Genomic DNA, 14,701 nt, shown 5'->3' on the forward strand with positions numbered 1-14,701 from the left:
TCTAAGAGCCCAACTAATCAGAGGTATACGCGATGGGCATATTCGAGAACAGCTGCTACAGAATCCGAAAGCAACATTCAAGCAAATAGTTGAAAAAGCAACAACTTTGGAAGCTGCTAAAATAAATAATAACGTGATCGCAAACAAGGCAACCGGTTCAACAAGCGATGTTCAGCAAATCCGTCAACATGTTAGTAATCATAACTATCGTCGTAGTAGAAATCGTAATGGAAGTTTCTCTAGAAATAGAAATTCAAAGTCATCGACAAGAGTTAATTACAGCGAATTAGGCATAGAATATCATTTATCAAAAGAATGAAATGTAGAGAGAGGCAAGTTAAAATGTAATTCATGTGGCAAAACTGGTCATGTCAAAAAGGTCTGCATTCAAGATAGAATAAAGCAAAAGAAATCGAAAATTGCAACCAATAACACCACTACATCAAATGCTATTGAATCGTTCACAACAGCACTGCAAAAATATCACGTATGGACGCAGAAAAATTTTATACATATGTGTTAATTAATGGAAGAAAACAAAACTTCGAAGTCGACTCAGGTGGCGGCTACACGTTACTGCCGGAAAATCAATTTATGAAATTAAATATCAAAACACCGCTAAGCAAAACAAATATTGCCTTCCGCGTTTATACAGATGATGTTTTTGTGCCAATAGGAGTCGTTACTGTGGACGTAAAGTACAAAAATAGGAAATCAAAAGAAGATTTGTACATTGTATCTTCGAAACGTATCGCATTACTGGGACGTGTATGGATACGCCATTTGAAAATTAATCTACATGAAATTGACGAAGACAGTTCTAAAAACGACATTAGCCACAACAACGTAAATTCTATATCATAAATTGAACAGCAATTTTCAGAAATTTTCTAAGAACGTGTTGGATGCATTCCAGATTTGGTTTGTAGTTTAAAACTACGCCAGGGTGCAAAGCCAGTGTTCTTAACAGAAAGGCCAGTGCCTTTTGCCATACGCGAAAAAGTAGAACGTGAACTGGATAATTTAGAACGAGACGGCATAATTACAAAAATTAATACTAGCAATTGGGGTTCACCTTTGATGGTAATTCCAAAATCTGATGGTAATGTACGACTATGCGTCGACTATAAAATAGCTGTTAACCCTCAGTTGGAAACCGCTCATTATCCAATCAAAAGAGTTGATGAAATTTTTAACAGTTTAAAGAATTCTAAATATTTTTGCAAGTTAGACTTATACAAAGCATATCTGCATGTACGAGTTGATGATGATAGCAAAGAAGTGCAAACTATTTCAACGCACCGAGGTACGTACCAAATGAATCGATTATCTTTTGGAATTAAAACTGCTCCGAGTGAGTTTAACCGTATTTTAGATCAAATATTACAAGGCCTCGAAGGTACAGTCTCTTATTTTGACGATATAATTATACATGGTGCAACTTTGAAAGAATGTGAAGAACATCTGATCAAATGCTTTGAAAGATTGAATAAATATCAACTGCACGTCAACAAAAGAAAATGTGAATATTTTAAAGAAAAAATTAAATACCTTGGATATATAGTAAGTCATAACAAAATAGCAAAATGTCCAGATAAAGTAAAGGCGATTATAGACATGCCAAAACCTCAAAATGTAGAGCAATTAAGAAGATTCCTTGGAATGATTACATATTATTCAAAATTTCTACCGGATATTTCGACAATTACATTCCCTTTACGCAAGCTTTTAGAAAAAAATAAAAAGTTTAATTGGCCAACACAATGCGAAGAATCATTTAAAAAGCTTAAAGAGGAAATTCTTAGAGACAGGGTTTTAGTACCATTCAACGAAGCTTTGCCGATAACATTAGCGTGCGACGCAAGCCCAACGGGCATAGCTGCAGTAGGGTCGTTCTTAAAAAACATAACCATTCTGAATTTTGTAATTTTTAAAAATTAAGTTGGCCAAATATGTTTATAATTGGCCTCATGTGGTTACGGATGGTATCAACAATAGGAATCCATAACCAGCAGTATTTTTTTTAATTTTTGGAGTTTTTACAGATAAAAACATGAAGAAACCAATGCACTTTCGTCCACTCTGTTACCTAAATTAAATACGAAATAAAAACACATCAACAATTGAAAATTAAATTCTTTTTATTGTTTTTCCCCAGGAAAGATAATTCATTTTAATTTATTATATAAAAGATTTTAAAAGTAATATAAAAATAACAAAAAGTAACACATAATGTCACCCATATTAATTCAAATTTCATTTTGGTGAACTAAGTTAATGATAAATAAAATATTAAATTTAATACTGGTTAATTATTTTAAATGAATTTAGGCCAGTGTACCTTATTAAATTACACTCATATAATAAATCTAATGACTTAGCCTTATTTCTTAATTAAAGAACAGAGGAGACGTAACGTAACAGAGGAGACACTGTTACTGAGGCACTGTACTATTTAAGTATCCGCTATTACCATCACTTTTTTTACAAAGTAGATTATTAATTTTGTGCTTCTAATATATCTATTGGATGGTTGAAATTGTAGTAAATTCGACCACTTTTCAATTTTATGTTCGCATTTTCCAGGATTTTAATTACTGCTTCTTTTTTTATATACGAAATGTCATTTTCTTGAATCCTGAATTTTGCATTTGTGCTGTCATTCGAACGTAGAAAAATTACCTTGATATAACCATCTTCATCAATACACGTTTGTGCTATACAAACGTATCTATAAGTTATACTTTTTCCTAACACTTGAATTAGTAAAAATGTCCCATTCATAATTCCATTCTTATTTTCAATATCCGTATTTTCTTTTTCACTTTCATCTTCTGACGACGACGGAGCATAGACTTCTTTATAAAATAATTTTTTTTTGAGTAGTTTTTCCTTCTTCTATTCTGATTAAATTAGTTTTATATACTTTGCTTTCAAAACAGCTACAAAATCCTCGTGGAATGTTGCTACAAAAGCAAATAACATCACGATATAAAACAGTACCCTGAATTTTAGTCATAAGTTGGTGGAGACGCATGGTACCTTTCAGTAATGGTATATTGGACGGAAGTGTTTCCTGATGCAATCAATTGCCGCTTTATCAATTAGAAATAATTTTATTGTTGTTTCTTTTTGTACCTGTTCAAAAAACTGCTGGCTGTTCATGATGTCTGCTCCGTGTGCGACCATTCTATCAGCAACTCTTTTTAGCACTCCACCAATCCCATCGGCTGCTCCTTTACCATGAGCTGCTTCAAAAAAATTCCACGTTGCTAGCTGAAATCCATTTTCAAAAAGTTTTGTTCCGAAAAGGTAAAAATTTTGTTTTTGTCTATACTGAGTGCAGGGCCCGTCTGAGAAAATATGAATTGTGTTAACATCCTTTTTTGAATTTCTTATCAAATCAAATATTGGCTGCAAATGAGCCCATATTGCGCTGGGGCTGTGTTCGTTACAGGCCGATATGGTACAAAAAGAAAAAGGATTATTTTCACCTGAAAAATATAATATAATGTTGATAGGTGTACAAAAAGAATGGGGTAAGTTCACCTTACCTGAGAAATATAATACCCCTGTATGTAGTGTGATCTGGTTACGCGAAGATCCAAAATGATGGCTTTGGATTTCCTGACCCATTTTACAACTATAGTTCTCACTGAAGTCGACGTGTAATACAGCCTCATTGGTTTTCAATTGATCGATACAGCTGCGATATGCTTTATGTTGAGTGCGAATATTAAATATATGTTTTTTAAAAACTTGTAATTGAGAACTAAATTTCTCTGCTAATAACGATGTTGTTGTGGTATGCTCTAGTCGTATCATTTTCTTTTCGAATCCATTCTTTCCAGGCTACTTCAGATTCATTTTGAATACTGAAAGTGCAAGTTTTATTTTTGCATGAGGTGCATTCATTGTACATGCATCTTTTGCTGTTCATATCGCAAACTACAGACATTAATAATTCATTTAAATTGCTGACATGAATTGCATTAATTTGTTTCAAAGCGGATAATTTGAATTCAAAGTTTACATGGAGTTTGCATGCACATGTATCTCTTGATGCAACTGTTGGTGAAACCACACAAAATGGACGATGAGCAGCAAAATATGAATAAGAATACCGACCTAGTTTCTTTCTTGCCAGCAGTGGCACGACTTATGTCATCTCTTTCGTAAAAACGTTGCAGACTTAAGATGTCGTCGTTTGGTTTTGTTTTTGAAAAACTCTTACGTACTCTTGTTAAATTGAACACATCGCGATGAAATTGCATTTTTAGCTTCCGAATAAGTTTATTGCTCAAAATTGATTTAAATCCTTCTTTTTGGCTCTTTGTTCGCAATTCCGCACACATATTTTTTAACCCTTCAGTTAGTGTGGCGTATTTCAGTAAAATTTTTTTAACAGTTTCAACTCCAGCACCTCGTACATTTGGCAAACATTAGCTCGTTGGTTTTTGAAAGTGGGCTTAACGCTGAACTGATAATATTAACTTTTTTGGATCGCTGTCTCTGCTTCTTCAATTTCTCAACTTTTTTTTTAACTTATTAACTTCGACTTGCAATTTGATATTCTTCCTATGTACTTTTGCTTTTTCCATACGCATTTTTTTACGGCCACAGACGACATTTCGAACCTGCTCTGTAGAAGGCGACGATGGTCGTGTAATATCGATGACGGCTTTCAATTTTTTTACACGTTCACGATAGTTTTTTTTATTTGTGCGCCATTTTCTTCTTGCTAACCTAGCCTCTCTAATTTTCATATCACTTATAAGTCTTTTTTTATTATGATACCTTTCCAAATCTTTCTTCTTATTTTCTTCAACTTTCTCCTTATTAAGCTTCCTTTTTCCCTATATCGGCGTTGTTTTTCCGCTGCAGATAATGGTTTATTTTTGCCCATTTTCTGAGAAACAAATAGCAAATTATAGCATAATTGTACACTCTGTTACTTTTGAGTCCCTTCTGTTACCTTTTATTAAGTCACAGAGTGGACCGGTAACAGAGGGGACAAATTAACTCAAAAATACCATATTTTAGCTTTTTATTCGAATTTTGGACAATTCATTTGTCCACTTAATTAATGTACATAAAATATTTATAAAAAAATTATAAAATAAAAAAAAAATCACTTTACTCACCGTTTTTCAACAGTAACAGAGTTGACACTGAATAAGGGTACGTACCCGGCATACAATTGGGTTCCTTACTCAACAACGCACTAAACAAGACTGAACAGTTCAAAACACATTTTGTTGATTTTAGCTAAGTTGTGATGGAGAAGCATAAGAGAAATATACGCGTCATAACGTTTAACAAAAATTTTTCAATAAAATGAGTGGACGTAACAGAGGGGACCAAAACCTGGGGACAAAAATTTTCTTCATAAAAATTATACAAAAAAAATTATTTTTCGTAAATCTTTTCTATATATGGTATTAATATACATAAACTGAATAACAAAAATTGTAAATATTATTTTTTTTTTTCAATTTTATTTCAACTGAAAATAACTATTAAATTTTTATAAATTGGCTCGGGACACAGGTTTTTGCTAAACCTTTGACATTGAAAATATTTTTTAAGTTATTTTCAGATAATTAATTATTTTTTTTTATAATATAGTTACTTAGAATCGATAATAATTTATAAAAATGCAGATATTTTTCTATTTTCTTTTTGGAGAAACAAAATATAAAATAGTAAAGTCTGGGGACACCAATTGGTCATGTTTTTTAAGAATGACCCAGTACTATCTCATATTGTTGAAGGAAAGGAACGCCCCGTCGCATTTATTTCAAGAGCATTAACAAAAGCAGAACAAAATTACAGCCATCTTGACAGAGAAGCGTTAGCAATTATTTTTGCCGTTGATAAGTTTTTTATGTATTTATATGGAAGAGAATTTACATTACTGTCAGATAATCGTCCTCTAACAAGAATATTTCATCAGAGTGCAAAAACACCAGCCATGACCTCAGCAAGACTACTTCGTTATGCTTCAATCTTGCAGGGATTCAACTACAAAATACAACATCGTAAAGCTGAAGATAATGTGAACGCAGATTGTTTATCGAGAGCACCTAACAACGAAATATCGACGTTTAAACATTTTTTGGATGAAGAAGTACGGAATATTCAGGACGGGACGATCAATCAAATATCGACATTTTCAATCAACGCCACTACTATTTCAAACGAAACAGAGCGTGATGTGGAACTAGCAAAATTAAAGAAGGACTTACTGGATGGCAAGAATTGTGATCCCAATTATTCGTTGCAAGATGGCGTCATATTTAAAGGTGACCGTGTTGTTATACCAGCAAGATTACGTGCAGAAATTTTAAAAGAGCTACATTACACACATGTGGGCATAGTAAAAATGAAACAGCTCGCTAGGAAGTACTGTTTTTGGAAGGGCATCGACGCGGATATAGAGCGACTGGTAAAATCGTGTCCTAGTTGTGCGGATGTGAAAAAAGTCCTCCAAAAATTGTAACGCAGCATTGGGAACAACCAACCGAAAATTTTCAAAGAGTGCACATTGATTACGCAGGACCATTTCGAAATCACTATTTTTTCATACTAGTAGATGCGAAATCGAAATGGCCGGAAATTCGAATAATAAGGGATGCCCCAACCTCTGAAAAGACTATAGATTTAATACAAGATATTTGTGCGACACACGGATTACCACAAGCCATTGTATCAGAAAATGCAACGACATTCCAAAGTGCAATGTTTAGAGAATTTTGTTGCGAAAATGGAATTATTCAGAAGTTTATAGCCCCTGGACACCCAGCAACAAACTGATTGGCTGAAAGATACGTCAAAATTCTGAAAAGGAAGCTAACAGCGATGGATGATGAAAAATTACCATTGAATACCAAACTACGAGAAATCCTGTTTCGATTCAGGGCAACGCCTTTGGTAAATGGTCAAACCCCAGCCCAAATGTATTTAGGACGTGAATTAAGAATTAAATTGGATGCTATGCGACCAGTCGAACAATTGAAATCAGCAACACATAATCCAAAAGTGCGTCATCTAAGTGTAGGCGATAGAGTTCAAGTGCGGTGGTTTCACAGGAATAAACCTAGCTGGAAATTTGGTGTTGTGAAACGCAAATTCGGACATCTCCACTATCAAGTTAAGCTGGATGACGGTTATGAGTTGAAACGACATATAAACCAATTGTACAAGTCTGGTATTGATCAACCTAAAAAGCATGTAACGTTTGCTGAACCTCCCGTGCAAGAAAATTCAAAAAAGGAGGAAATCTACATTGAGCGTACCGTTACCACTCTGACTACACAACAAATACCAATGGTACAACCCAATCCAGTATCAACTCCTGACGAAACTGTAAGAAGATCGAGTAGGGTCCGAAGACCTCCTGCACGCTTAGATGACCATGTTCTCTATTAAGCGTGGGAGACTGTTATGTATTTACCAAAAGTTGGCAGCCCTCTTTTTCCTACTGTCATTATTATTACCCTGCAAAAATCGTGTGACCAAAAACGCACACAAACACACGAATTTTTGACAGGGGTGACGATTTGGAATGAAAAATTCTTCAAATGAAATAGCATGTTGACAAATTTAGCTTTCCCACAATGTATCGTGCTCTTTCGCACCTAATATTTTTATAGGGATAGCAAAATACGTAATTTTTGCGTGCAAAAAAATTCGCCATTTCTAATTCAGCAGAGACAGCAAAACATTTGGTGGTCGAAAATTTTTTCAATTTTGAGAGTTTTAAATGGAATATCTCCGGAAATATTTAAAATTAACAGGGAGTTCTTCAGATCACATATATATATATTTTAAAGCTCGCAAACTTATAATTTAAAAGTAATTAGGTGTTAAAGTTTGCAAATTTCTATACAAATTTTATATGTGTATACGTATATATATGTGGCAGCACAGCTTTGTAATGTCATCAATAAAATATATCTATATATACATATATATATGTGCATGTTGCTACAAAAGCGCGATTGATTTAATAAAAACATTTATAATAAGTGAAAACAATGCAAAAATGAAATGTGAAATATACTAAAATGCAAATTAAGTTTATCGTTGCCAATTTATATAGATATGTATGTGGATTAAGGTTTTGAAAGATGTGTAAATTGTAATTTAAAGTTCTATAGAAATTTGTTAAATTTGCAAACTTTAACAACAAATAACTTTTAAATTATAAGTTTGCGCACTTTAAAATATATATATTTGTGATCGGGAGAACTCCCTCTTTCATTTGATACCAAGTTTTACCCCGAACTCGGGGGTGTTATTCTAAAATTTTCCCAAAGTCTTTAATATACAATGATTTTTGCTGTTTATTTCGACAAAAATTTTTGATTTGATTTTTGTGCTCATCGAAAGAATTCACAATTATATAGCACCATGCCGCGAATAATGATAAAAGGTGGTGTGTGGAGAAACACTGAGGTAAGCATTTGACGCGACTGGTTACTCTTGGCCGTTTATTAACTAAATTGATAACTTTCAGGATGAAATCCTCAAAGTAGCTGTAATGAAATATGGCAAAAACCAGTGGTCACGTATTGTATCACTGCTGCACCGCAAATCTGCCAAGCAATGTAAGGCACGCTGGTACGAATGGCTTGATCCTAGCTTAAAGAAGACAGAATGGTCACGCGAGGAGGATGAAAAGTTTTTGCATTTTGCCTAATTAATGCCAACACAATGGCGTACAATTGCGCCGATTATTTCAGAGGGTTAACTGGCACCAATTGTTCACACCAAATTGTTAGGTACAGGATTCGCCACGGGTAGGTGAGGTTGGCAATCACAACCCCTTGAATCATTTTGGTCGGCAGGTATGCCGCGGATATATTCTTGGCACTTGTTATTGATGGCTTTTATGATGCCACCAACACAACCTGGACAGACGCCAATGCTCAGTCAACCACCCAAGCCGTGTCAACCCCCAATACCCGGACACGTCCGGACGTCCTGGTTATAATGTATGCTAATACAACTAATAATTTACAAATTTGCTGATGATTATTTTTGTGTTATTTTCTTTAGCAACCACCTGCACCTGTTACTGGTAAATATCAACAGCCGGAACAGTGATCAAGCCCAACGCCGTTTAGATCCCGATCAGATGCCAAATCCGATAAGCGTTATCATTGAAAATCAAAATAGCGCTGGTGGTGCTTTTATTACTAATGAACAGGGTTTATTACCACCATTGGTGACCACAAAATATGTGGTAGAAGATCAGGGTAACTCCTCGCCACGTTACGTTAGGTATCGATAATCGAAATTAATGTTTTGTTTGGCAATTACATTGATCTTTCTTCTTTGCAGGTCGTCTTTGTATTGCATACCTGCAACAGCTGATTTATTAAAAACAACAGATTTGTCCATTACACTTACCGCCTCACCAATGGCACGAACGGATGAGGGTGAATATGAGCCACCCATTGTAAATTTTGGTGAATTGGGTGCAATTAGATCTAATCGTTGCAAGGCTCAATAGCAACTTTTAGATGCTGGTCGTCGTTTCCAATGTCTAATGTGTAAAGTAACAAGAGATGGTAAAAAAATTCTTTCACTTTTACTTGTGTTCATTGATCCATATTTTTTGTCAACAGTGCCAACTGCATATTTCCAACATTTGGGCCATACCGGACAGCGTGTCGATAAATATGAACGTCCATGAGTATTTGTGTAAAAAATGCTTGGGTACCGATAGCTCTCATGGTAAACCTCAACGCATATCCACATCAATGCCTCGCATTCAATTGGGTTCACGTAGTATGGACAAGCATATTGTTGATTCCAGTGGTAAGGCCACAATTTCAAATGATGGGGCAACCATTATGAAACTATTGGATATTGTGAATCCAGCCATATAACTCTAGTAGATATCGCCAAATTTCAAAATGCTGAGGTAAGTTTTTTGTTATATTAGAATGTGTAGAATAAAAATGTTTCTCTTATCAGGTCGGCGATGGCACCTCTTCAGTAGTACTTTAAGCAGGTGAAATCTTAAAACAAGTTAAACCATATGTTGAGGAAGGTGTGCATGCACGTATCATCATTAAAGCTATACGTAAAGCATTATAATTATGCATGACCAAAATATGAAATGTGGACATGTGGAAGCGCCAATCAAAGGAACAACGAAGTGCTTTATTGGAAAAATGCTCTGCCACAGCAATGGTCTCCAATGTCCAAGAGTATCAGAAAATTGTTAATGCTGAATGGCGTCTCCTGTACAATAAAATAGGTAAGTAAGGCGCCAATGTTGTGTTTTCTAAACTACCAATTGGTGATGTTGGTACACAGTATTTTGCAGATCGTGAAATGTTCTGTTAGTGTACCAGAAGAAGATTTGAAACGTACAATGAAAGCTTGTGGTGGAGCTGTTATGACTACAGCTAATGATATTAATTCAAGTGTTTTGGGTCAATGTGATTACTTTGAAGAACGTCAAGTTGGTGGTGAACATTTCAACATTTTCCAAGGTTTGATAGTGGGTTTGACATTAACTTAATTTTTATAGTTTATAATTATTTAAAGGTTGCGTTAATGCTAGAACATATACATTGATTTTACGTGGCGGTGCCGAACAATTTTTGAAAGAAACTGAGCTTCGTTACATGATGCTATAATGATTGTGCGGCGTACAATTAAACATGATTCTGTTGTTGCTGGTAAGTCAAAATACAAATTGAAAAAAATTTCTAATCTTAAATTGTTAAGTAAAATTATGAAAAGATTGTGTCCAACTCCGGAAGAAAAAACTATAAAATTTGTGTCAGTGAAATGATAATTATTGCTCTTGGTTGTTAGTTTTGAGGCATCGTCATCGAGTTCCTTCTGATCGTATATGCCGGTTCTTTTGCATTCTTTTACATGCATAAAGTGCCGTTTAAGCCTTCCTCACCCTCTCCTCCACGTTGAGCTTCCATGACAGCTTACTGTCTAGGATCATTCCTAGATATTTTGTGCAAGGTTTCCCCGTAGGGTCGCCCCTCCTAACTTAGGCCTGGTCCAATTAGGGACCTTGTACCTCTTTGTAAACAAGACCATATGCAACGTCATCTGCGTAAACCGTAAGTTTTTCTGGTCCCTCGTAGAATCCCCTAAGCAGTTGGTTAATGACCAGCGTCCACAGCAGAGGTGATAGCACCCGGAGTGCCCCTGTCCACTAATTTCGTGGCCGCGTACAATCCCCATTGCGATGTAATCTTACTGCAGTTTAACATGCAGTCGATCCATCTGGGTAAGGCTGGATGTACTTTAACGTAATTAAGACCATCAATAATCGCCCATTTAGAAAGCCCCGGCAATGCTTAAGAAGACTTCTAGAGCATATTCCTTATATTCCAGGGCTTTTTCTATGCTTATTACCACCCTATGCAATGCGGTGTCTACTGACTTGCCTTTGGTGTACGCCTGTTGTGTTGTGGAGAGCAGCTTTTCATCCACGTTGGACTTTATGTACACATCTATCAGCCTCTCAAAGGTTTTGAGCAGAAATTATGGGTCTATAATCTTTGGGATACACGTGACCGATCTTCCCCGCCTTTGGTAGGAAAGCTACACGAGCAGTTCTCCAAGAGTGCGGTACATGATTCAGTTTATGCACCCATCGAATATTATTTTAAGCCATCCCACGACCGCCCTACTTGAAACTTGTAGCATGGCCGGACATGTACCATCTGAGCCCGGCGATTTCACCACCACTACGAGGTCCTCAGTAGTGTAATTAGGTAGCATATATGAATGCAGCTGTTTCCTTACCATTACTACAGCTCGCACCCGTCCTTCCGTTTGCGCATAGTAAACGCCAAATCCGCGCGCGCTAAGTCCAGAAACCTTTCCTCCCGATGGAAGCCACGGCTCCTGGATCAGCGCGTTAGGAGGAGGAGTTCGCTCGACGCCACTTTACTGTGTTGGAGGTTTATCTGTATGACTCGCAGTACCAATGGGCTGATTGTCCCCCTCCAGCACCTTCATCGTGACGTCGTCGTCCTCCTCTAGCCCTTTTGGTTTATAGTGTTCGAAGCCCCCTTCAGCCTCTTGTACCTGTTGTGCCGGGTGTTCCTCTGTGCGACTCACAGCACCATCTGGCTGTTGGTCCCCTTCTAACACATTCGGGGTGACGTGGGCTACCTCCACCTGTCTTTTTTCCCTTAGGCTTTTGAGGTCCTTTTCGACGTCCACCGTGTTAGGACTTTAATACCCGCGACTTCTTTTCCTGAGTCGCATATACATTTTGCCTGTACCTAAGGACATTTTTCCAAGCTGCGCGTACAATATATCCTCCGCCTGCTTGTTTATTTGGAAGATGTATAACTAACCTTCGCCCGTAGGCCGAGATACAGTAAGGACCTTCGAATCCTGTGTCGATATGTTCGGATTCTGATTCTGCAAAAGTCGCAGTGTATCCTCCGACTTCATCACGCATGGTATCCATACCTTAACTTTTGTTACCTTGGGGATTTGCGCTTTATCCACCATCTCAAAACGAGCGTTCGTGCCCTGCATTTGGAGGTTTGGAACCCCTTCCTCCAGCCATCGCAAGCTCGCGATGTTGTCGCACGCTATCATCTTCATACCATTATACCATCCCCCGAATCAAAGGTTGGAAGGAGCTTACTTGGTTATTCCCGCATCATCTTAAGCATTAAGCTAATAAGCTCCTTTTCTACAGATCTGGAGATCGGCTAAGACCTCACACCAACGACGATTTTCGTTACAATTGCTAGTGCATGCTCTCCAAGATGTAGATCCTGATCGAAAGTCACACCCAACATTTTAGGGTGTAAGACAGTCGGTAGGGTAATGCCATATGGTCGGCATTTGGCGCGGTCATGTTTTAAATAAGGTCACCGATGATTTGGTTGGTGACAATATCAGGTTTCGCAGGGCGACAAAACTGGAGAGATTGGGGAGATAGCTGTTTATTTTATTACAAAGCCCATCGATGTAGGAAACAATAGCATAGGCGTAGAAGCAATAGTGACTCCTGGTGGTAAAGGTAGCTATTGATATGTAGAAGTTAAGCAGAAGTTTGAATATGAGTTTTTTAAGTTATAGCAAAAAAAGCGTTGAGGATTTTTAATATCTTACCAGGTACCTTCGTACATGTTTCTAAGAATGAAGAATAAAACCTATTCAAACTCAATTTTCAGCAGGACAAAGCCGCTGAGACTTCGCTATACTTTAACATACAATACGTTACCCCATTTTAGCACAACTATCATTTTTTGATTTTATTAAATTTTATAAAATGTTTCTTCCTCTACAGTTCTATTTCGGTATTGGATGGTGAATATGGCTTTCGCATTTTCTCCATCAATAACTGTGAAAAGGTGGAAGAAATCTATGCGTGTAAATCTCACATATTATCTTGGTCGAGCGTTTCTTCAATAGCTCTCTAGTGGTGATGGTGACAGCAGAAAAACCCAACTGTTCACAAATGTTACACTTCAAAAAGAATCAAAATATCTGCCATTGCGTCTACGGCTCAAATACCCACAGTATATGAATGAATCGATTGCACCTAATTGTCTGCCTAACGGATAGTATACATATTCATCAAATCGAAAATATTGCACCAAACGAACTGGGTCTGAATACTGAAACAGTACACATATTCAAAATCGATGAGGAGGCTGTGATGATGGTATAGGGTGAGTTGTTGAATAACATACGAAAACCACTTTAACCCATCTATATATTTGCATTACAGCTAAAGCTTTCATCACACCGTACGGATGGTGTAAAGTTAGAAACTGCTGTTGTAAAAGCTGCCACCGACACAACGGTCATCTCTACTTCGCCGAGTAGCGGCTCGTCCGACTATCTATCGAAGACAGTATAATCATATCTTTTGCCAACACAGGTTAGCGATGTGCATGCACAGGAAATGATTTCAATTGGAAAACAAAAATCAATTAAGAGAGTTGATTTATTATTAAAGTATTTACTTTTCTTTATATCAACAGTATTAATAATATATACAGTATAATCATATCTTTTGCCAACACAGGTTAGCGATGTCCATGCACAGGAAATGATTTCAATTGGAAAACAAAAATCAATTAAGAGAGTTGATTTATTATTAAAGTATTTACTTTTCTTTATATCAACAGTATTAATTTAAGTTGCAATATCACGTACATATATAATAAGGGATGTGATACGATTGCTGTCAGAATTAGATTTGAAACCAATCAATACTCCTGCTAAGGGTTGCAGAATTATTGCTTGAATGATTAGATTTAGAACAATAATAAGTCTGACTCAATTAATAGTCGTACATTTTTAAGTTCTTCAATTACGAGAGCAATCGGATTCCACGACACCTTTGAATATTTTTGATCTGAATTTATACTAAGCTTTAAGTTGTAGATCATTCAAATAATTGGAGTTTTTTCTAAAGCTTAATATTATTTTTTTGCTCGCTTAGAAGAGATTTCAATTGGAAAACAAAAACCAATTAAGCGAGTTTATTTATTATTAAAGTTCTTCTGTTTTATATGAACTGGATTAATATAAGTTCCAATTTCATGTACATATATAATAATATTGAAAATAATAAATATTGAAAATTCAATTTTTTTGGTTCATATTTTATTCATATGGCTGCTCCAGGTAGAGTAAATCTGCAGGTAAAATTCACGTTATATGGCGGTTATATAAA

General features: G+C 36.2%; 1 protein-coding gene across 4 annotated transcripts; it reads left to right on the forward strand.

The window, feature by feature from the left end:
• The first annotated feature begins 7,674 nt into the window (after positions 1 to 7,674).
• LOC137250264 (protein transport protein Sec24C-like) lies at positions 7,675 to 14,614 on the forward strand. Of its 4 annotated transcripts, none has more exons than XM_067782747.1 (11): positions 7,675 to 8,460; positions 8,522 to 8,999; positions 9,064 to 9,288; positions 9,349 to 9,578; positions 9,636 to 9,934; positions 9,988 to 10,273; positions 10,333 to 10,511; positions 10,567 to 10,700; positions 13,304 to 13,688; positions 13,748 to 13,977; positions 14,048 to 14,614. In XM_067782747.1, exons 3-4 carry the CDS (start codon positions 9,143 to 9,145, stop codon positions 9,518 to 9,520), a joined length of 318 nt encoding a protein of 105 aa, XP_067638848.1. In that variant the 5' UTR covers positions 7,675 to 8,460; positions 8,522 to 8,999; positions 9,064 to 9,142; the 3' UTR covers positions 9,521 to 9,578; positions 9,636 to 9,934; positions 9,988 to 10,273; positions 10,333 to 10,511; positions 10,567 to 10,700; positions 13,304 to 13,688; positions 13,748 to 13,977; positions 14,048 to 14,614. The 4 variants fall into 4 exon arrangements, with proteins under 4 accessions (XP_067638848.1, XP_067638849.1, XP_067638850.1 ...); XM_067782748.1 differs by having other exon boundaries at positions 13,368 to 13,688; XM_067782749.1 differs by having other exon boundaries at positions 13,537 to 13,688.
• The last annotated feature ends 87 nt before the right edge of the window (positions 14,615 to 14,701 follow it).

This window comes from Eurosta solidaginis, chromosome 4 (genome assembly GCF_040869045.1).
Source record: "Eurosta solidaginis isolate ZX-2024a chromosome 4, ASM4086904v1, whole genome shotgun sequence".
Lineage (NCBI taxonomy): Eukaryota > Metazoa > Arthropoda > Insecta > Diptera > Tephritidae > Eurosta > Eurosta solidaginis.